This window comes from Synchiropus splendidus, chromosome 19 (assembly GCF_027744825.2).
Source record: "Synchiropus splendidus isolate RoL2022-P1 chromosome 19, RoL_Sspl_1.0, whole genome shotgun sequence".
NCBI lineage: Eukaryota > Metazoa > Chordata > Actinopteri > Syngnathiformes > Callionymidae > Synchiropus > Synchiropus splendidus.
This window is the reverse complement of record NC_071352.1, coordinates 15,785,642-15,807,158: the sequence shown is the minus strand read 5'-3', so window position 1 is coordinate 15,807,158 and position 21,517 is coordinate 15,785,642. Positions and strand designations below refer to the sequence as shown.

The following is a 21,517-nucleotide window of genomic DNA, read 5'->3' as shown; positions in this document are numbered from 1 at the left end:
TGGAATCAGTGCGCCGTCAATTTAAACAAAACCGGATGTGCATAAGCAATAGTGATCTTGTCTGCTACCTTTTTTTTCCCCAAAGTTGTGATAACGATCATGTTCGCATTTGATTTGATAGATAGAAATTATTTAAAGAAAATTACTCTCGGAAACATTTCGACATTAATACACGAGCGAATTCGCTGCATTAAAAGTGTAGCACGCCGGTTATAAACAGGAAGTAAAACGGTGGGAATTATCTTGACGTGCTGTCTTGTCTTCTTTCCTTCCTGCCAGAGGAAGACGTGACAGGCGCGTTGCGTTTGACGTGAGGTGGCTCCACTCACCTCCCGACACACTTCCACGTCTGCTTTGAGGGATATTTGAGCAAATACAAACACTTTTGCTGCAACTTGTTGCAAGTATTATGGCCGGAAACCCCACCACGACTGTGCACGACATCTTCCAGAACATGGAGTACGGACCTGCAGCGACTCCCAGCTTTGCCTCCGCACAGGTCAGTTACGGCGTTAATACGCGCATCACATCGATACATGTCAACTTTAGCCTACTTTACCGTCCAGTTAAAAGATCTGAGCTGCCCCATGTGAAGTGAATTAACTGGCGGTACTCACAAGACAAACATGTGACCGTGTGTCCGACTCATTCACATTATAGTTGGCCTTTATCTGACTTCAAAACGGTCACTTTTATCATTAAATTCGCCTTCTGTCACCTAATATAACTAAAAGCACTTTGCTACGACTTTGTAATTTAATAAAGCACGTTGACGAACTTTTTTTCTTTCAGTGTTTGTTAAATTATGGAAATGAAAGGTTTATTTTAGCTTTGAATACATAACCATCATCGAAGCGGAACTGGTTATTCAACTGTTACCAATGTATATATGGAACACAAGGCTCTTTTGATATATTCTCACATGCTCAGATCAGTAGCAGCGTGAAAATGACATGTGTAACAAGTTTGTTTTTGGCCCTGGTGGTCCTGAGAGGAGGTTCTGGACTTTGTTCAATCTGTCAATAGTTGACCCGGCATCCCGGCAGAGGTGGTGTCATCAGAACCAATGAAACGTCACAAATAGCTTCTACAGAAGGTAAATTGCTGCCACAGTTTCAACAGGAAGCCCAGTGACCCATTCATTTAAACGTGCTCGTGGGTTAGTCGTGTGTCTGTGTCATCATTATTGTGAGTCCTGTATTAGAACAAGTGTGCGATGTCACTTTCAAAACTGGAATAGTAGGAGAGTTGGCAACTGGTTCGACAGAAGGTTTCGCTTTTTCCCCAGGCCTGGCTGGATCATCACTCCCGAGCGCTCGGCTTCTTTGTGGCTGGAAAGTTCGTCCTTCGAGATGGCAAATCGACTCGGGTCCTGCTGGACTCCAAAGGTAAACCTTGTTGAGTCTGGTTCATCTCTGAGGTCACCGCACTGGTCATTCCTCTGAGACGCACTTGATGCTTCATGAGGTCACAGATGAGTTGTGATGCTGCAGGTGCTGAGGTGTGCAGCAGCATGTGTGCGACGAGTGACGACATCATCCAGTGCGTCTCCTCGTCTGCCGCCGGCTCCAAGGCCTGGGCGGCTCTTTCCTGCCACCAGAGGGCGAAGGTCCTGCTCCGGTAGGGACAACAGTGACAGTGAGGCAGCATAGCTGAGCCCCGGTCCTGATAAACTGTGCTGGGTTCTGGTCACAGGATGGCGGGAGTTCTTGGGCAGCACGGCCAGTGCGTGTCGGAACTGAGTGAGCTGAGCGGCGCCTCTTGTTCCGCGGGCGCTCTGGTCCGACTGTGTCAGTTCTATGGCAGCTGGGCTCAGCTTCGAGATGCACTCATCACCAACTGGACTCCGCTGGGTCAGAACCAACCTCAGCTGCATTCAAGAGTTGTGAATGCAGAGGTTTAAATTGGGTTTTCTGTCCTGCAGGAGTCGTGCTGGTGGCCGTCTCTGATGACTGTGGGCTCTACTCACTCATGCTCAAGGTCCTACCTGCACTGGCCATGGGTGAGCACCTGCACACACACACTCCATCAATTAAAAACTCATAGAGGTTTTTTTACAAAGATAGAAGAACATACACAAACTTGTTTAACCTTATTTGTGAGAACCTTTCATTACCATCACCCTTTCCCCAGCCTCTCCCTCTAAACTAAACCATCCAAAACACATGGCTCACCTGAACCAGGACGCTGAACTACTTTTGCCGATGTTTTAACCCTCTAAACCTTGTGAGGACAGGCCAAAAAAATCACAAATATGACAAAACCTGCTGACACACACACAGACTCTTCATTGACTCTTCATATCACCTCCTCCAGGTAACTCGGTCATCATCGTTCCTGGGCTCTCCACCGCTCCATCTTCTCTCCTACTGGCTCAGCTCTTCCTGGGGGCGGGGCTTCCTGTTGGTGCCATCAACGTGTTGACAGGAAGTGACATCACTCTGGCGGTTCAGGTGGCGGAGAACCCCGGCGTGAGCTATGTCACCTACTGCGGCAACAAACAGGTTGGAGCTTGTGCGTTTGCGTTCTGACCCGACAGTCTCTCACACACTTCCGCTGGTGTCGGCGTCTCAGGATGGTGTGGAGCTGTGTCAAGCCACAGCAGGAAGCGGCGTCCCCGTCACTCTGACCCCCAACATCGGCGCCACGTGTCCCATCATCATCTTTGAGTCAGCTGACCTTCACAGCGCCGTGGACGCGGTGGTGGAGGCGGCGTTTAAGAAGAAGAAGGAGGTGACTCGCACACACAGACAAGTTGGTTTTTCTATCCATGAGGGGACATTGTGAGGTTTCACATTGCCATAACCCTTTCCAAACCATGCAAATCAAATGAACCAGGGCTCTGAACCAAACTGGAACCGAACTGTAATGACCCAGTTATTTTGAAGTTTCAATCCTGTATTTTGTCAAAACACACACAAACTGTTGTGGAAACACACCAGAGCTCACCTCATGAACTCCGCTGCAGGTCCACTGGGTGTTGTGTGTCCAAGAGAGTGTGTCGAGCAGCTTCGTGGAGCGCCTGCGTCTGCGCATGGCAGGTCTGAAGTGTGTGCCTCTGAGCGGCGACGCCCAGCGGCTCCAGGTGGACGCGGCAGTTCAGCAGGCTCAGCAGCAGGGGGCCACGGTGAGTCAGAGTCGGTATCTGCACCCCTGGATCCTGAGGCTCTGTTCTCTGTCCTAGTTGGTCCAGTCTTGTGCCGCCCCGTCCTCGGGCGCCCTGTACCCCCCCACTGTGCTCTGCGGGGCGGCGCCCTCCTCTCCATGCGTGGTCACCCCCGCCACTGGACCTCTGCTGCCTCTCATGACCTTCAGGAGCAGCGCGGAGGCAGTGACTCTCGGTGAGAGCTCCACTCAGGGAGCCTGTTGTCTCACATCCACATGTCAGACGTGTGAGTCACGCCTTGCTCTCCTCAGGGAACCACAGTCCTCATGGGCAGGCTGCCTCCATCTGGACCGAGGACCTCACGCTGGCTCTGGAGACCGCCAAGAAGTGAGTCCACCACTGTGAATGAATGAATGAATGAAGGAGACACAGATGAAACAATTGTTGATTTAACGCGGCAGGCGCACAGGAACGCCCACATATGGGGTTGAAAAATACAATCTGAAAACTCAAGTTTTTGCCCACGGACTTCATGTCACAACTCTCCTGTTTTACAGCTTGTCCGTGGGCTCGGTGTGGGTCAACTCCCACTCTGTGTCGGATCCTTGTTTTCCTGTGATGGGGCACAAAGAGAGCGGGACCTGCACTGATGGGGGGCAGGAGGTCAGTGTCTCCACACACCAAACTGTAAACATGGTCAAGAAGCCTGCTTCTGTTTTCCTGCTAAACTTGGTCACTCCCGACTGCTCTCCCCGCCCCACAGTCTCCAGTTGGAGGGGTCACATGCTCTTCATGGTGCCCAAAACTTTTGTAAATTTTTGTTTTGAATCCACTCCAGGGTCTGTTCCAGTACCTCCGCCCCTCCTCTTCCTCTCCTCACCGCTCCTCACCCTCAGCACTGGACTACACTAAGTTTGGAACAGAGCCCTCGGCAGTTGGAGTTCCAGATGTCACCACCAGGTCTGAGATCAAGACGATTAACTCCCATAAGACAGACACTGATGATCCACTTGCTCTTTCCCCAGCGCTCCGAAGTCCTACCTCCAGTTTGTGGGCGGTAAAGCCTGCAAGTCGGTGTCCGGCTGCAGTGTGCCAGTGCCGGCACCAGGGGGCGGCAGCGGCACGCTGGCTTACTGTCCGGATGGGGGACAGAAGGACGTCCGGAACGCTGTGGAGGCCGCCACCAAAGTTCAGCCAGGGTGAGAGGAACTGATGAGACGGTCCGGAAAACTCGATATACTCAAGTAATCCTAGTACAATGGTAGTAGTAGTGGTAGTAATGGTAACTGTAAGATGTCACTTGTAAATGATGTCGTCATCCCTCGTAACTCTGACTTTTTGCTGCAGCTGGATGAAGAAGAGTCCATCTGCACGCGCTCAGTCGCTCCTCTCCCTGGCCAAAGGTCTGGAGGCCAACAGGACGGCGGTGGCTTCAGCCGTCCGTGCCCAGACGGGTCTCTCAGCGGAACACGCCGACCTGGAGGTGGAGCTCAGCGTGGCCCGGCTCAGTGACTGGGCGGCGTACTGCGACAAGATCCAGGGGTCCAGCCTGGTGAGGCTCTGCTGCCGGTTCTCACGCCACCACTGAGTCTGACATGTTGGTCTTTCAGCCCGTCCCTCAGTCCGGCTGTGGTCTCTCCATCCCCGAAGCCCTCGGTGTGATCGGAGCCGTGCTCCCGGACCAGAACCCTCTGCTCGCCATGGTGACGGTCCTCGGGGCGGCGGTCGCCACCGGCAACGCTGTCGTCATGGTTCCCAGCGAGTCGTGTCCACTTCCAGTCCTGGCCTTTGTTCAGGTGAATCCTCAGTTCGAGAAACTCCCCCAGCGTCCTTCCCCTCTCACTGAAGGCTTCCTCCAGGTACTCCAGTCGGCAGATCTGCCGGCGGGCCTGGTGAACGTGGTGACCGGACGCAGAGATGCGTTGACCCGAGCGCTCGCCAACCACAGCGTCATCAGGGGCGTCTGGTACTGGGGCACAGCTGAGGTCAGTGGGAGGCGACACGCCAGCAAAACTCTCCTACAGACACGACTCAACATGATAATGTATCTAAAAGTTCCTGACCTCTGACCTCCAGGGCTGCCAGTTCCTGCAGCACAGCTGCCCACTGAAGACGCTGCTGCTCTGTTGCCACGGCGACCAGGACTGGCAGGACCCTTCGGTGCTGCAGCACATGTGGAGGAATGGCGTCCAGTGGAAGAGCGTCTGGATCCCCACTGCCTGAGGACCCTTGAGCAAGCCTCCACGCCGCCACCGTGAGAGTAACCAAACCCCCAATACCAGTTTAGCAAAGTCTCACTCAGGTAACGTCGACCAAACAGGTTACAGCTTGGACCCAGGAGCTGCTGACATGAGTCAGCACTTTTGATCCCGTCATAGTTGATGTTGCCTCATGCAGATGGAACAGTAACCACAGACAAGAGACGGTCATCAACCTGCTTGTTTGTGACCATGAGACTTTAGAGCCATGACATGAATAAAGTTACAGTTATGGAAATGACATGACATTTGATCCTGTATTCAAAGATAAATTTAAAAAATAGAGTAAAAGTGAGACATTGAGACCTGAAAACTGAATGGAAAATGTAGACAAGTTGTGTTGTGATGAAGAACAGAAACATTACATTATAAGAGCAAAAAAAAGTTTTAAAAAATTTCAAATGCAGTTGAAAACAGATCATAATTATGTCTGAATTGAAAACCAACCCGAACTTACCTCACAAAATTGGATTACATAAATAAAATTACTGAAAACATGAGATCCAGAGAATTACAGAAAATAAAAGTAAAACAAGTGAATTCACTTGTAGAATAAATTCTGAATACATATGCAAGATAGACATAAAAATGAGAGGTGAAGTTGAACTTCCTCTCGAAAAAAGAAGTTTCCTCGCTGTTCTTCAGCTGCAGACTAACTGTTTCTTGTTGTTCCTGACTCCTTGAATTCCTTAAACACACTGCAAAGACGCAGTCGAACTTGAGTCGTGCCTGACTGACACCACGAGCCTGACACCATGTTGGCCTTCAGAACTCTCCTGCCTTGCTCAAGGGTCGCTCCACATTCCTGTCCATCGACTCTGTTGTTCCCCACGTCTTTCAATAAAACATCTTTCATGACCAGTGTTACTGTTGTTTTTTTTTAAACTGATTTTCTAAAAAAATAAAAAATCCACATACTGAATCAACGTAATTTTCCCACAATGATGATCTCTTCAATAATTTTATTTAAATGATTTTTACTTTATTAGATTGTTTTACTTTTAAAGCAATGATTATCAATGTTGAATGTCTCTTCATTCATGATGATTATGCTTTTATTTAAATTGCATAATATAAATAGAATTGCGTTTCAGTAAGGAAAATAATTCCATCTGCAAAAGTCATGTATAAAATTATTATTATTATTTTTTTAGCCTAACCATTAAGAAAAACAAAAGGTCATTTGGGGTTATGATAAACATATTTAAAGTATTTGAATTAATTATTTTTTTGTTGTGCAAACTCTGTCCTGATAATTACCATGAAACATTGCATATTTAAAAAAAAAACATTTTCTGTCCATATAATTGTACATGGTGGCACTAAAAAAACAGGAAATAGACATAACAAACCAGTATATTTTAAGAGCTGGTGCTGTTGAGGACGAGATAAAGTTGCGTTAATGATGTTCCACTGTTTCCCCTTTCACATCCTTTTTTTTCAGTTCAGAGCAGGTGACGGAAAGTTCCAGACCAAGACTTGTGTGTCTCCTCCCAGTGCGGGCGACGAGATTGTGCTGAGTCACGGTTGTGAATCTGCCAGGACTCGTTCAAATGTTCAACTTTGATTTGATGTAAAGAGAACTGGAGTGACTCGAAGAGATTCTTGTAAAGGGGAGATTAGACTGTTGTGTTAGCCGATTATATAAACTCATTCCTCTGGAGAGAAAGATATGAGCTGCTTTCAGTATTTTCCCATGAATAATTCTTTACTTCTCGCTGTCCAGTATTTTTTCTGCCACAAAATACGGGACAGCAGCATTAATGTCAATATAATCTAATATAATGTTTTATGTTTAACACAGTGGTACAACTATTATTATTTACTGTCACTTTAAATCAAACAAATGACTTTTAAAATATTATTTTAAATATGACACATGTATTAACAAGCGATATAAGTGACTTAATTGTGAAAAAGAAAATTTGATATGAATGAACAAATGAGGTGTCTGCGAGACGAATACCTATTCAAAATAATTATTCAAAGAAAAACTAGCAACAACTATGGTAAAGACATGTAAAAAATAACAATATATTCATGGCACAACTTAATTTTTTTTTTTTTCAGTCTCATTGTTAATCGATTGATGGCAAAACATATTTTCTTCAGTCATGTTTATCATCATCTATAACAGTGCTTAGGTGCTAGTCAGGCCAAAGCATGAGTCAGCACCTGGATTCAGTCGTCTCCTCAGTTTCCTGGGAGGAAACCAGAGTCCCTGGAGGTGACAAGGGGAACCTGAGGAAGGTTCACTCCCCGACCTGCCCAGTGCTCGGGTCATCCAAAGGCACGTCATGTGTGGCATCTGATCGGCCATGACGTTGTGACCAGGAAGGAGCCATCGCCATGTTGACTGGACGCTGCTGCGTCACATGACCTCAGCAGTGTGACTGCAGTGCTGTTGAGCAATCGCTCCACACTTTATCTGCAGTTTCTTATCAGGTCAAGCGACGGTCACGAGGTACAGCAGTTTGACTGGCCAAGGCCAAGTTGGGCTTTTATAGCAGCTCTCTGACCAATTTAAAAAAGCAAAAAAACAACTTCATGTCAAAGTTCAGAGACTCCGGAGTCACAGTGAGACGAGTCTGTCTGATCAGAAAAGCGTGTGTCAGGGGACATCTGTCAAAGTTTATAAAGCTAATGGGCAGTTGCAGATGAGCAATGGTTAGAATAAAAGAAATGAAGAAATAATGCACTATCACGCGGGTTAAAAATGCTGCGTCATGCTCCAAAAAACATACCAGACTCCTCTGAGTCACCAGAAAGCAACTCGTCTTCCGACGTTCAGAAGAGTGTCACGTGTTACTTTCCAGCCCTCTGATTGGCCGCTAACCCTGGTCACGTGTTCAGCAGCGTCTCATATATAGTGACTCTGCTCGTCTCTGCAGGAAGACAGAAGAGGAGTTCTTGCTTCAACAGTGATTGAACGGAACTTCTTTTTTTCTCCGACCGAGACACTTACATTCCTCGTCTGTTTAACACCTAGAAATTTATATTTTTGTACCGCATTTGTTAAGAAAGCGACGCTAAAAAAGCCAGCCAAGATGGAGTCTCAAGTGCGCCAGAACTACCACCGCGACTGCGAGGCCGCCGTCAACCGCATGATCAACATGGAGATGTTCGCGTCCTACACCTACACCTCCATGGTGAGTCTTCGCGCTGCCGTGTCGACTGAAGCCTTCTGTTGTTGCTCAATGTCACACGGATAAACCAACAACAACCAAATATTCATTGACAGAAGTGGGTTTGAATCGTAACGTTTCTCCGACAACTAAGCGTCGCATTGTAAATGACGTAATGTCGCTGATGAAAATATCCTCATTAAATTACGAAATAAGGAAGTAACGGGATCCAGTTTGTGTTGTATAATTCGGTTTCGTGTAAAACGACGCACCGACGGTTAATAGATAACTGGTGTTTATCAACCACCTGCCTCGAGCCAACACAAAAACCGCTGAGTCATGCTTGGCTGGCGCCTCTCCTCCGAAGCAGCCCGTCCTTAACTGACCACCGATGGTCGTGACTCACGCGGCGGCCTGTTGTTGGGAAAAACAAACTCATGTTTACCTGGATAATTGGCGTGTCTCCCGCTGTAATGACGAGCCTGACTGTCTCTTGTTGTCAGGCCTACTATTTCTCCCGTGATGACGTGGCGCTCCCAGGCTTCGCCCACTTCTTCAAGGAGAACAGCGACGAGGAGCGGGAGCACGCTCAGAAGCTGCTGTCCTTCCAGAACAAGCGAGGCGGGCGCATCTTCCTCCAGGATGTCAAGGTGGGTTTGCCTGTTTCCGTGCCTGCCATTCGGTCTGAGAAGCTCAACCTGAGGCTTTGTCTAGAAACCGGAGCGCGACGAGTGGGGCAGCGGGCTGGAGGCCATGCAGTGCGCTCTGCAGCTGGAGAAGACCGTCAACCAGGCTCTGCTGGACCTGCACAAGCTGGCTTCGGACCACACCGACCCGCACGTGAGTTGAGAACCCGCCTGCTCGCAGTGGGCTCCTCAGATCCAGCTGCTCACCCTGCAACCCTCCTGCCACAGATGTGCGACTTCCTGGAGAGCCACTACCTGAACGAGCAGGTGGAGGCCATCAAGAAGCTGGGCGACTACATCACCAACCTGACTCGCATGGACGCCCACAACAACAAGATGGCAGAGTACCTGTTCGACAAGCACACCCTGGGCGGCAAGAGCTAAAGGAGCCCAGTGCCACGCTGGCATGCTGCGCCATCCAAGTCCAGTCTGCTTTGTTGACAAGTCTTGTCCATGTGACCGCTGCGGCTTGTTCACCGCCTTGTCTGACCAAAGTACATTGTGATCTTGAGCAGAATAAAAGTTTTGAGCTGGACATCAGTGTCTGTTTGTTCGTGGATATCGGCACAAATGAAGCTAGTCCTCTGAAGCATAAAGGAGGGAAATGCTTCACTCAAACAAGGGCTAACGAACAAGTTGATGAAAATGTGTCATGCACTCACATTGTTCTTGCTGCTGCGTCGCCAGGTGAGATTCCATAACATTTTTTTTTTTTTTCAATTAATTAAAGGAAAAACCCACATTTGTGGTCAAAAACAAAAGTCCCAAGCACAGACCCCTGAGCAACACCACAGCAGTGCATCAATGGGGAACAGATTAAATTAAATGTGGGCGTTAAAGACGCTGTGTGTGTGTGCACAGGTGGACAATAAGGCGTTAGCAGGGAGGGATAATGTGGAGATTAACAGGAGGGGGAGGGGTCGGGGCGCCGGATGTCTCTACAGTCCAAACGGACCGCCGAGTCTGGACTTCACTTGGTCACTAAGAAACGGGGAACAGCCTGTAAAGTGAAGCGGAGCAACAAACCGGTGAGTTTATTTACTCCCTGACTGCTGGGAATATACGCGAGCTGTGGCTGACATCTTCAAGATATCGGTTTTAAAACATGAAAAAATATATTTCCATGACTCAAATTCAATTTCATCTTTCTGACTTTTGACCCCAAATATTGCTGGTTGTGTTAGTTGTAATTCATAGTTTCAAATGTCAGCGTATGGTAAGTTTAATTTTTCCCGTCACAGATGAGATTAAGTGGATTAAGATGCTGCGAGTCCATTTGCAGAGCTGGTGTGGAATCACCTTCGCCACGTTGTTGACATCGATTTTTCAATTCACAAAATACTGTGATTCAATATGACTCTCAGGTGCATTAAGTTTACGACCACTGACACTGCAGCAGGTTGATTGTTGATTTTTTTTAATTAATATTGATCTTTGTATTCATCCATCTTGGTCACGATCAGTGTATTTCAAAAAGTCCAATTGTTCAGAAAATCACAGGTTTTTCATGTCATTCATTCAATCATTTGTAGATATAAAACCATAAATACTATGAAACACCAACCACATCAATCTGGGACATTTCTCTATGTATAAATTCAAATATGTTCCTTGGATTATACATTTACATACTTGAATATACATGTCTCATTTATCATTTTAAATCATATATTTTATACATGTATTTGAATTGAATTTCATAATACTGGTCATAATGTGGCATTAATAAATCAGTTTATTAATAAATCTTACATTTAACAGCTCTTAAGATTTTAACTGACCAATTTAGTCAATATTTACACACAATAATACTCATTTAAATTAATGTATTCCGATTTTATATTCATTTATTTATCCTACATACATGAATACATATTCCAGACCGCATCATTTATTTATTAATCTTCCAATAAACAATTTAAAAATATACATTGTACACTCCATTCATCAGCTCACTTTTTCTCTTTACAGATTATATTCATTTAAACTCTTTTTTTCCACAAAAACATCAACAGATTCCATGTTTATATTTACACATGCTTAAACATGTTTATAAATTCTCTCCATAAATCTCTTTTCATGCATCATAGCAGTGTATTTATCTCGTTTAAAGAGGTATTTAACATTTTAATCAAATTGTATCCTGCAATTTACTCCCTAATCTCTCAGACTTTCTCTCGATCTGAAAACAGATGTGTGTATTCTACGGTTCGGTCAGCAGGATTACTGACTCACGCACGCACGCGTGCGCGGCCACAGGCTCCAAGATGGAACTCAGGGCAAGGTGGGAGGGCAGATCACAGAGAGCCAAACTGCAGTTCATTTGTTTAAACCCGGGATTGTGGGATTACCTTCGGCACGTAATCTTGTTACAGAGCTGCCCGGAGACAGAGGGACGGCAGCTCTAACTACCCCCCCACCCCACACCATCACCTCCCACTGTCGCATCGAAGGAACAACTTCATCGTACTGAAAAATAGACCTCTTTCACTGGGCAGAGCAATGGTGGAATCCAGCTTCTACTGGCGCAGGATTTGTTAATCCAGCTCTCTGACTGGGTGGGAGATAATCTGATGCCCAGACTGTCAATATTGACAAAAAAACACCTGATTGGTCTCATAGTGTTAATTATATGAGGCGTGTTTGATTTCAGAGATGATGCCTGGAGTTCAGGTTCAGTATTTTCTGTCGGCTGGTTTATGCTCTGTGCATCAGTGGTGGCTGGGCTCCTGTCAGAGGGAGGAGGAGATGAACACATGAACTTGCTTGTCTGACAGAGCAGTGATGCGACTGGCTGGCGGCGCTGCGCTCCGGCTCCGCAGGGCGGCGGAGGAGGAGGAGGGGGGGAAGGAGGAGCGTCCCGCTCCCCCGCCGCCCTCCCACCACCAGTTTGCCAGCATGAAGAACAAGTTCTTTGATGAGCTCACGCACCTGCCAAGTGAGCTCACGCCTGCACACTGTCTCATGTCCAGTATATGCTGACCAGAACTTCATAACTGCTCTTCTCTCACCCTTCCTTCCCCCATCACGTGGTCATGTGACCTCCCCGGCCGCTCTCCAGACCATAAACTCAAAAGTAAGTTCTTAACTGAGTTTCGTGGCGTTTGTGTTTCAGCTCCTCCCCTTCTTATTGTCGCTCTTCTGATATGCAAATTTGCAGGCGTGGCTTTAACAGAACATTTAAAGGGGCGTGGCTACCTGAGGGGTGTCGGGGTGTGGTTATTTGTCGGTGTGGGATTTGTAGTGCATCACATGATTGGGCGGAGTTAATGGGGTCAAGCGGTGGAGTTAGGAGGTCTTTAGAGGTGTGGGGATATCAGGTACCTTAGAATCTGTATAGGGCGTGGTCCCTGAGGCATGGTCCCCGAAGGAGTGTGGTTATATTATAGTTTCTCAATTGGGAGATGTTCATGCCTAGAACTAAATCATCTGTCCCTTATCTAGTGCCCATGTGGGCCGTGGGAGCCATTGTGGTGGTGGTCCTGGCCCTGGTGGCTTGCATGGGCTTCTGCATCTACAAGAAGTGCATTAACAAGGGCAAGAAGCCCAAGAAGGTCCGGGAGAGGAAGGCCGGGCGAGGACGGCGGAAGAAGGAGAAGGAAGGAGAGGAGGGGGAGGAGAAGAAGGTGAGGGGGGGTCGAGCATTCAGGACTTCTTCGCCTGGTCCAGGCACCTCCTTCTACCATGTTGTGTTTTCCAGGAAGGAGAGGAAGGGAAAGAAGAAGAAGAGAAGGAGTTCTTTGGCAAGTTGGAGTATTCGCTGGACTACAACTTCACTGACAACCAGGTATGCACCGACACCAGCTCAGACACTGACCTATGGTGATCCACTTCCTGTCTCTTCCAGCTGATCGTGGGAATCCTCCAGGCTCAGGACCTGGCTGCCATGGACATGGGCGGCACCTCCGACCCGTACGTCAAAGTCTTCATGCTGCCTGACAAAAAGAAGAAGTTTGAGACCAAAGTCCAGCGTAAAAACCTGTGCCCCGTCTTCAACGAGACCTTCACCTTCAAGGTCGGGTCGTGGTCCTAGAAAAAGAAAAACACCTGGGTAGGGTTTCTGACACGTCGCCGACTCGTTACAGATTCCCTACTCGGAGCTCGGGGGTCAGACTCTGGTCATGCAGGTCTATGACTTCGACCGCTTTGGGAAACACGATCTCATCGGTGACATCAAGATACCCATGAACACCGTGGACCTGGGTCAGCCCATTCAAGAATGGAAGGATCTGATGGGAGGAGAGAAAGAGGAGGTGAGCAGGGCTCCGGGGTCACCGTCAGAAGCCTGAAACCCTTGGGAGAACTTTCCTAATGTCCTGCTCCTGCAGCAAGAGAAACTGGGTGACATCTGCATTTCCCTTCGCTACGTCCCCACGGCTGGCAAGCTGACCGTCAACATCATGGAGGCCAAGAACCTGAAGAAGATGGACGTGGGAGGACTGTCTGGTGCGTGAGTGAACGATGCCCGTGGTCAGCGAAGACGGCGACTGATCAAGCAACTGTCCTGTTGCAGATCCGTTCGTCAAAGTTGTTCTGCAGCACAATGGGAAGCGACTGAAGAAGAAGAAGACGTCGGTGAAGCAGAACACGCTGAACCCGTACTTCAACGAGAGCTTCAGCTTTGAGATCCCTTTCTCCCAGATCCAGGTATGGACCCACCTCCATATGGTTTTAACTTCACGACAAACAACTAAAGTGATGTTGGTGGTGTGCGTCCAGAAAGTGCAGGTGCTGATCACTGTGTACGACTACGACAAACTGGGCAGCAACGACCCCATCGGCAAGTGCTGGATCGGCTACGGGGCTTCGGGCGTCGGGCTGCGTCACTGGTCCGACATGTTGGCCAACCCCAGACGCCCTGTGGCGCAGTGGCACACGCTGCAGCCAGAAGAGGAGGTGGACGCTGCCCTCAAGGCTCCCATCCGCTAACCTCCGATCCCAGGATCTCGAAATCCAGACTCGCGTTGTTCAAGGCGGACCTTGTCCGGGGACATCGGGACGTGCTTTTGATCCAAATTCCATCTTCAAGAACAACATGCTTTGGACGAGGGGTCAGCCAGCTCACGGAAGAGTTGTTGCAAACACAGCACGCGGATTTAGCCGAATATATCCCACCTTGATTCCATTCAAGGTATTCATGTCGAAAATGTGTTCTTTTGTTTTCTGTGTCGTTGATGTGTAATTTTGGGAAGTGTGGTCTGGGAGGTCTTTAGTACGCATGTGGGGTTGTTTCGACTGAAGGTCAGTGCTGCCCCCGGAGGACAGTTCTCTAACTTAAAGAATGTGAAACTATTCCATGTGCTCATGAATCGCGTGTCTGCTTCACCCCTGTGTTCTTCGTTTGTCTTGTGTCTTGATGTGTGTGTGTGTGTTTGTGTGAAAATAAAAATAATATGAAACAAACCAGGTGTTCTGTCACTCCGAACTAAATATTCAGCTCATTGTGGAGTTTGGTTTGGATGGATCTAAACTACGAGTCACAACTGTCCCAGAGAATCAGACTGGGATCATCTGAACAGGATTCAGTCGACGTGTTGCAGTGACTTTTGAAACACAAGTGGTTTCACTGCAGCAGGATTGTGATGCGATGTGTGAGCGAGGGCCCGGATTAGCGGTGTGTCCTCTGAGTCCTTGTGTCACGCAGTGGCCGGCCAAACATGTGAGACAGGACTTAGAAGGGGGGGAGGGTGGGCGAGGCTTGATTAGCACAGGCGAGCAGGAGGACGAGGAAAAGCGGGGAACAGGAAACACTTCCATTGATGATTGAACTGAGCCTGAGTTTAATTCAGCGAATTAACCTGTGAATCACAAATTTAAATGCAATTTAGAGCATGACATTTTTCCCCCTCTGTCTAACTGTATTTGTACCCTCAGCTTTAACCCTTTAAATGAGATGCAACAATGTTTTTCAAGATACCTGAAGTGGAATATGCAGTGACGTCGTTGTCCACCAGGGGGCTTGGATACACAGGTACAACTCAAGCGTTGTTTGGTTCATTTATCCTAGATATGGGGAGTCACGAGAACTCCAATTGCCTCTCACTAGTTGACTCATCAATGTCATGAAATGAATATAGTCATTGCCGAGTGTGGGAGTCTCTTCGGTCACGACAGTCGGAGAGAAGGAATAAAAGGGAAGTAAGAAAAGAGAATGAAATGTACAGTGCAGGTGGTTTTATTATCAACACTTGTCGCCATGAGCCTGTCACAGGGAGACAGCAGGCAGGAGGAAAGTGGAGTTCCTCTGCGCTCCTGCTGTGTTTGAGGGTTTTCTACTTTTCTTCTTTGCAGTTTTACTTCCAGCGGCCGCCCACTTTCCCTTTGCCGTGCACCTTTTTGCTGCAGGAAGGATGGACGGAAGGATGCAGAGCAGTCAGGAAGAGAGCGGAGGAAACAAAGACACGTTGCTACTCACAACTTCTGAGCATGTTGGATTCTGTTGAGCAGCACCACGATCTGCAGGAGACAGGAAGTGTTCAGTCAGCGCCTCACTTGACAGGGCGTGAGGTGGTCAGGCGTACCTCGTATTTCTGGTGCTTCATGTGTTCCATGTAGTCGAACTTCTCAGACTCCAGTTGGTAGATCCAGTTCCACATCTCCTGGGCACGTTGTCTGCGAGACAGACAGGAAACCAACGTTTGGCTCGTCAAAGTGTGTTGACGCTGATGACCACTAGAGGGCAGCTACGGCACTGTGATCTGTCGAGCTGCTGAGTCACAAATATGAGCCCTTCCCACCACTCCGCACATACATAGTCACTGAGTCACCCACACACAGGCGGTGTGTTGGAATCACACACGCCTGAGAGATGAATGTGAACGTGTCCGAACTCACTTGAGCGAATCCTCCCTCATGTTGTCGATGCCCAGCGGCTGACGTCGCTCGGCCAGAGTCTTCTTCTTGATCTCTCGTCCGGTCAGACGTTTGCCCTTCCTCGTCTCCGCCTGTCGAGGACACGCCTCGGAGTTCACAGCCCAAACACAGGGTGACCCTGACCCTTCCAAAGCAGACACTCACCTTGGCCAGGAACCCTCCAAAGTTAGCGCCCATGCCAGACAGCACTTTCTTCTTCTTCGCTTCATCATCTGCCTTCCTCTTGGCCTCCTCTTCCTCTTTCCGGTGACGCTCCTCCTGAACACACAGGAGCAGGGATGAAACCTCTGAGCTTCAGTGCAGATTTAAAAAGTTTGTTACCGCGATCCGGTTCTGTCTGTCCTTCTCCTTCTCCGCTCGGACTCTCTGGATCTCTGCTCGCTCTGATCGACGGCGCTCCTGCAAAAGACCTCTCTCACCATCACCATCTCCCAGCAGATTTTCAGTTTGGAGCGTACGATTCTGTCCTTGAGTCCGATCAGCTCCTCTTCGTCCTTCTTCCTCTGCTCAAAGTGCACGTCGATCAGCGTGTGCAGCTCCAGCAGGTCCTTCTCCATACGCTTCCTGTGGATGTCCTGGTGGGTCAGAAAGGAGAGGGAGAGAAGCGTGGGCTCAGGAATGTTGGAGATGGAGAGGAGGAACCACTGAGGTTCATCACGACCGATGAAGGTGAGACTGGAGGGTGAGGATAAAAGGTGCAGTGGGAACTGTGTCATGAATTGATCGTCATCGCTGCAGGAGCTCGCAGCACAAGCGCGGTAAACAAAAACGTATTCTTCATGAAACTCACATCAAAGTCCACTCGCTCTCCTTCAGGAATCTTGGGCGGAGCCAGCTGAGGCACAAGCGGTCTGGTGGAAACACACAAAAAAGTAGTGAAAATAGCCAATAGTTTGATTTGACGTTCCGGCTTCCATAAACAGTGGGCTTGATGTGACGGACATCGTTCAGACACTGCAGCTAAATGGAACCTGGAGGGTAGAAACACACGTTTTACTCACTTTGGTTTGGGACGCTCCTCTTCCTCTGAAAGAGAGAGGCGACATGAGGAAGCCACCAAAACAGAAGATGTTGATTTGTGGTTTGTGCTGCTGTTGTTGTTTTCTGTTCCTGACTTACTTTCCGAAACTTAAATACCAAGTTTAGTATAAATATTAAATACTGTGTTTTCTTTAGAGAGAGAAGTGGAAGCTCAACTCTCCAAGCAGAAGCTTTTGGGTCCAAATAGTTTAGATTTGCAGTTTGTTCTCCAAAAGCGAGTAAGTAAGAATCTCGTAAAACTTCACTTGAGACGACTATTTTCCAAAAGTAACAGTATTAGGATGCAATTTGAAGTCGTTTGTTGATGATGTGGGCGCCCCCTGGTGGAAGCTGTAAGCACCAATCCTCCAACTGCCCCGCAGCGTGACCTCACCTGTCTCATCCTCCTCCACATGATGCTCCTCCTCCTCTTCCTCCTGTGGCTCCTCCTCCACCTCTGGTTGGTGAGAGTTAGATTTGAAAAGACACCATCACACAGGTGTCGAACCTTCAACTCACCTTCCTCTGGCTGCTCCCTGCGGAGAGAGAAAAGTAGGTTACACGAGAACAAATGAGTCATCAAACGTGGGCTTTGACTCACTCGTACTCTTCTTCTACATCCGACATGGCTGCTGGGAACAGAAGATGATGAAAGTCAGACGCACAAACCAAGGAGAGACATAAAAGAAGTGAAGCAAGAGAAAGACAAAAACCCTTGAAAACAGCACTGAATAACACACACTGCCGCTCATGCATCGTGTCTTCTGCACCTCACTGTCATCCTCAGTCTCATGTTGTTATTTGTGCCTCACGACTGTCAACATCAAGTCGCTGCTAAGCCCCGAATGCCGGCCATTTCTGCCTCTAACCCTCGCTTGGCTGCCTCCACACTTGAGATCACATGGTTCCATCATTGTCGGCCTGAGCCGCCATTGTTTCCACGTCCAGCTGACACACGCCGTGAGTGGGTGTGGGCCACTGACACGCTGCTGGCAGTGAGCGTGCGAAGGCTGACAGAGAGACGACAGGTGAGAATGCAGCTGAAGGCAGCAGCTTATCAGCAGAGATCTAGTTACTCGCCGGCTTTCCACCTCTCCCTCTTTGACCTCACACAAGCCCGGCTTCTGACGGGTCGATCGCTAAAGGAGGGCAGAAGTGAGGCCATGGAAATGTCCTTCAAGGGTCGTGAGAGTCGCGCCATCCCGCCCCGCCCGTCACAACCTCCGCTCTCTCCATCCTGTCATCCAGAGCACGACTGCATCTCTGTCAGCGCGTCATTGAAGCGACCAGTGTCAATGTGGCTTTGTTGCTGTGCCACAGAGGGCGGCGCACCAGTCCCTCCACCAGTGAACTTCTGCTCAGAAGTCCAAGACTGTGATTCTGAAACGAAAAGGGGGAAGCTGGACTGTGGAGGAGGTGAATGACAAGGAGACAACAAATCCTTCAACAAGTCATTCCATTGTCTCTTTCAACTGAAGGAGAAGGACTTGCTGCCGAGGAGGCAAACCGATGGTGAGGAGGAGGAGGAGGACAGTGATTCCTTCGCAACTTGGCACCTTGGGGGCAAATGAATTCACAAAAAGCCGGCAGCAGAAGTACACAGCTGTTCGCTCTGTGATCGACACGCAATAGCCCGAAAAGACCTTGCACTCTGACCTGACCCAACTTCTCAGAGATAGTCGGTGAACCATTAATTCGTGGGGGTGAAGAGGTGGGAGGGGCTAAGGTCGGGCCTGAGCAACAGTAAGTATTTGTCTTTTCGGGAAAAGCGTTTCGTGTGAGCGCCCCAGACTGGCAGTTTGGCATGTGGCTGATGCCAACTCTACATCCTTGTCATGCCAGCGCTCGCACCAAGGCGACCACATTGGACGTCCGCAGTTCTGAAGACAGAATGCCGTGCGGGTCCTCAACACAAGTGCCAACTCAGATCCTCAAAACAGTATTTCAGGGAAAAGTTCAACAAGAACAAAAGTGTTCCCCGAGCAGAAAGCCCAGCATTATCCCAGCAGCCAGTCATCAATCGGAACAATCGGAGACAGCACAAGAGAGGGAGAGGAGGGACGCCACTGAATGATGTCAGCGGCTGTGTCGGGACGCTCAGTAGCCGGCGGTTCACTGCCAAATGAAGCAGAGCTGATGGGCCTGCATGAACAAGAGGATTTAGAGAGGAGTCGAGTTAAATATATCCAAGGGCAGCGATCGCGCCTGGGCATAATGGATGGCAGTGACAGCGTCTCATTAACAGCCAGCAGCTATTGTTTAAATATTTATAGTTTCCAGAGGGAGGTGGGTGAAACGGCTGATGGATTTGGGGATTACTAGGAATATGTTCCGCTGATCTTCAAGATAACGCTTTGGAGAGGGTGTTATTACGTTTGAGTGGGAGCCAAGCACTAGGGAGGATCGCGAGTTTGGATGGTTTTCCAGAAAGGCCGTCAGCTTTCAGGCCCTGGGGAGGCATCTGCAGACAGGACTTCAGAATCTTTCCCCCCTCTCCGTGCTTTAGGGCAGGGGTTCTGAACCTTTATGATCTCGGGGCCCACCTTTCCCAGGACAAAAGGGCCCGGGGCCCATTCAAGTACTAGAACTGATTCACTCCTCTTTATTTCATAGGAGTTCAATAACTATATTTAATCTACTTAAATTAAGACAAACCAAAACCTTGTAAAATGACAAGGTTGTTATCAAAAAAGAAAAAAAATACACTTGCAAAATTCTGAATAAAATAAACATCAGACAACAATGTCAAAATATCATAAAATAATATATTTTATTTTCAAAACAAACTCTAAAGAAGATGCAAGTAAAATGTAAATGAAAGTATTGCCGTAAAAATTTTGAATTCATTTTAAAAACCGATGAAATAGTTCATGAACAGTTCTTACTCATCATTTTCTTAAGCCTTTTTTCTATCACAAATTTGCAGCTGCCAAGTCCATATCATGACACACAACTGCCACCAGATGTGGCTCATGTATTAAAGCGGAGCCTCTTGGGGCCCAGAGGTGTTAAACCAAAAACTTTTAGCGGCCCTCTAGGCGGCCCTGGCGGCCCAAACATGGCCCTGGACCATGGTTGAGAATCACTGCTTTCGGCCGTGAAGAAAACAAGGTGGTGAGTCCAAGATCAGTCTTCAAGTGGAGGTTCGAGGTCACTGTAAAGATGACTGAGAGGCTCTACACCCTCGAGGCAGTTGTATTTCAAAGAGAAAATGTAAGGTGGGACAACGTGAAGGTGTCATGTCAGAGAAGGACCGAGTCAAGCGGACACTTCTGGGAAATTAAACTAGAGCTGTGAAGCATGAAGGTCCAATATAACGCAGGGTGGAGGAAGAAATGCACGTGGGAAGGAATGAAAGCTTGAAACTTACTGCTTCCGAGTCACCAACCTGAGGCTTCAACTTGGTCAGACCAGATATGGTTAACAAGGTTGTGGGTTGAGAGGAAGCCAAGCGCTCGGCAACCACACTCACTACTGGGAATACAGTACGGCTCACAGTGGCAGAATTGACGGGGTGAAGTCACCAAAGATGTGGGGTGACACCTCAGTCCTGATCGTCAGTGTTGATGCCTCCAGAGAAGAAGACAAGGCCTCTCTGTGGTCATCACTGGACCACTAACAGGACTGGCCTAACAGGAATAGAAAGTAACAGCAGGGAGGGCGACGGTTTCCACGACAACACTGCAAATGTCGTAGCACTGAGGCGGGTGTTACAGGAGGAAAGTAAAGAGGAGGAAGCAGGCGTACCTGTGTGAAGGTGCAAGTCCAGCAGGCCTGAAAACAAGGAAGAGGAAAGTGGTTAGCGCGTGGAGGATGACGCTTCTTTTATACCGCGCGTGTGTGTGTGTGTGTGAGAGGTGGGATGGTGGGGGGCTGTGAGAATAACTCAGGGTTTGAATAAACACGACAGGAATAACCGTGAGTCTGTGTGCAAAGGTAGACTGGAGTGTGTGTGTTTCGCTCAGGGCTTTCAGCCATGGCAGGATTAACCAGAGGCAAGATGAGCAGCCCCCAGGGTTTAGGGGAACAGAGGGATGACCTCAGTGGACAAATGGAGGAGCAACGCAGCAGGTGGAGCAGGAATGACGGGATGAAACCAACGAGAGGGGCGGGACCAGCCAGGATCAAGGAGCATTTGTTGCCACCAGTGTTCAACGGCTCAAATCCTCTCTGGCATGTTTGCGATACGGAAGATGCGGGGCCACTTTGGATGGAGAATGATGGGAAGTCTTCTTACCTGCTGTGATTCACGCCGATTCTGGATCGTCCCTTTGATGTAAGGGCGCTGGGAACAGAGCAGTGGAAAGTGAAAGTGAACCTTCAGGTTTACAGCTGTTTCTGTGCTCACGTGTGATAAGCGGAGGGACTCACCTGTCCAGCGATGGAAGGGGCTTCCTTCAGACTCACTACAACCCTACTGAGGGAGCCTCCGAGCGGACATTAACGCGT

The 21,517-nt window shown here is 48.5% G+C and overlaps 4 protein-coding genes across 7 annotated transcripts; 3 read left to right on the top strand and 1 right to left on the bottom strand.

Annotated features, from left to right (window-relative positions):
- The first annotated feature begins 254 nt into the window (after nt 1-254).
- On the top strand, nt 255-6,222 carry aldh16a1 (aldehyde dehydrogenase 16 family, member A1). Its single transcript, XM_053852735.1, has 17 exons — nt 255-499; nt 1,289-1,388; nt 1,494-1,620; nt 1,696-1,853; nt 1,925-2,002; nt 2,317-2,504; nt 2,575-2,733; nt 2,969-3,127; nt 3,185-3,341; nt 3,418-3,493; nt 3,664-3,769; nt 3,945-4,066; nt 4,132-4,305; nt 4,454-4,658; nt 4,717-4,902; nt 4,966-5,091; nt 5,183-6,222. The coding sequence occupies exons 1-17, from the start codon at nt 410-412 to the stop codon at nt 5,327-5,329; spliced, it is 2,358 nt and encodes a 785-aa protein (XP_053708710.1). The 5' UTR covers nt 255-409; the 3' UTR covers nt 5,330-6,222.
- Nucleotides 6,223-8,235: 2,013 nt separating this feature from the next.
- LOC128751609 (ferritin, liver middle subunit) lies at nt 8,236-9,710 on the top strand. Its single transcript, XM_053852745.1, has 4 exons — nt 8,236-8,513; nt 8,993-9,139; nt 9,204-9,329; nt 9,404-9,710. Exons 1-4 carry the CDS (start codon nt 8,412-8,414, stop codon nt 9,557-9,559), a joined length of 531 nt encoding a protein of 176 aa, XP_053708720.1. The 5' UTR covers nt 8,236-8,411; the 3' UTR covers nt 9,560-9,710.
- Nucleotides 9,711-10,096: 386 nt separating this feature from the next.
- syt5a (synaptotagmin Va) lies at nt 10,097-14,569 on the top strand. Of its 2 annotated transcripts, none has more exons than XM_053851432.1 (10): nt 10,097-10,203; nt 11,953-12,113; nt 12,237-12,251; nt 12,620-12,801; nt 12,876-12,962; nt 13,023-13,190; nt 13,261-13,428; nt 13,504-13,621; nt 13,689-13,822; nt 13,895-14,569. In XM_053851432.1, exons 2-10 carry the CDS (start codon nt 11,960-11,962, stop codon nt 14,102-14,104), a joined length of 1,236 nt encoding a protein of 411 aa, XP_053707407.1. In that variant the 5' UTR covers nt 10,097-10,203; nt 11,953-11,959; the 3' UTR covers nt 14,105-14,569. The 2 variants fall into 2 exon arrangements, with proteins under 2 accessions (XP_053707407.1, XP_053707408.1); XM_053851433.1 differs by having other exon boundaries at nt 10,112-10,203; nt 11,958-12,113.
- A 765-nt stretch (nt 14,570-15,334) lies between these two features.
- tnnt1 (troponin T type 1 (skeletal, slow)) lies at nt 15,335-21,491 on the bottom strand. Of its 3 annotated transcripts, none has more exons than XM_053851437.1 (15): nt 21,440-21,491; nt 21,306-21,353; nt 20,816-20,842; nt 17,670-17,700; nt 17,588-17,604; nt 17,463-17,525; nt 17,050-17,074; nt 16,839-16,899; nt 16,507-16,623; nt 16,370-16,447; nt 16,193-16,306; nt 16,010-16,119; nt 15,697-15,787; nt 15,591-15,631; nt 15,335-15,514 (listed from the first exon to the last, which is right to left on the bottom strand). In XM_053851437.1, the coding sequence occupies exons 4-15, from the start codon at nt 17,693-17,695 to the stop codon at nt 15,469-15,471; spliced, it is 789 nt and encodes a 262-aa protein (XP_053707412.1). In that variant the 5' UTR covers nt 17,696-17,700; nt 20,816-20,842; nt 21,306-21,353; nt 21,440-21,491; the 3' UTR covers nt 15,335-15,468. The 3 variants fall into 3 exon arrangements, with proteins under 3 accessions (XP_053707412.1, XP_053707413.1, XP_053707411.1); XM_053851438.1 differs by having other exon boundaries at nt 17,670-17,697; nt 21,440-21,463; XM_053851436.1 differs by lacking the exons at nt 20,816-20,842; nt 21,306-21,353; nt 21,440-21,491 and having other exon boundaries at nt 17,670-17,824.
- Between the last annotated feature and the right edge of the window lie 26 nt (nt 21,492-21,517).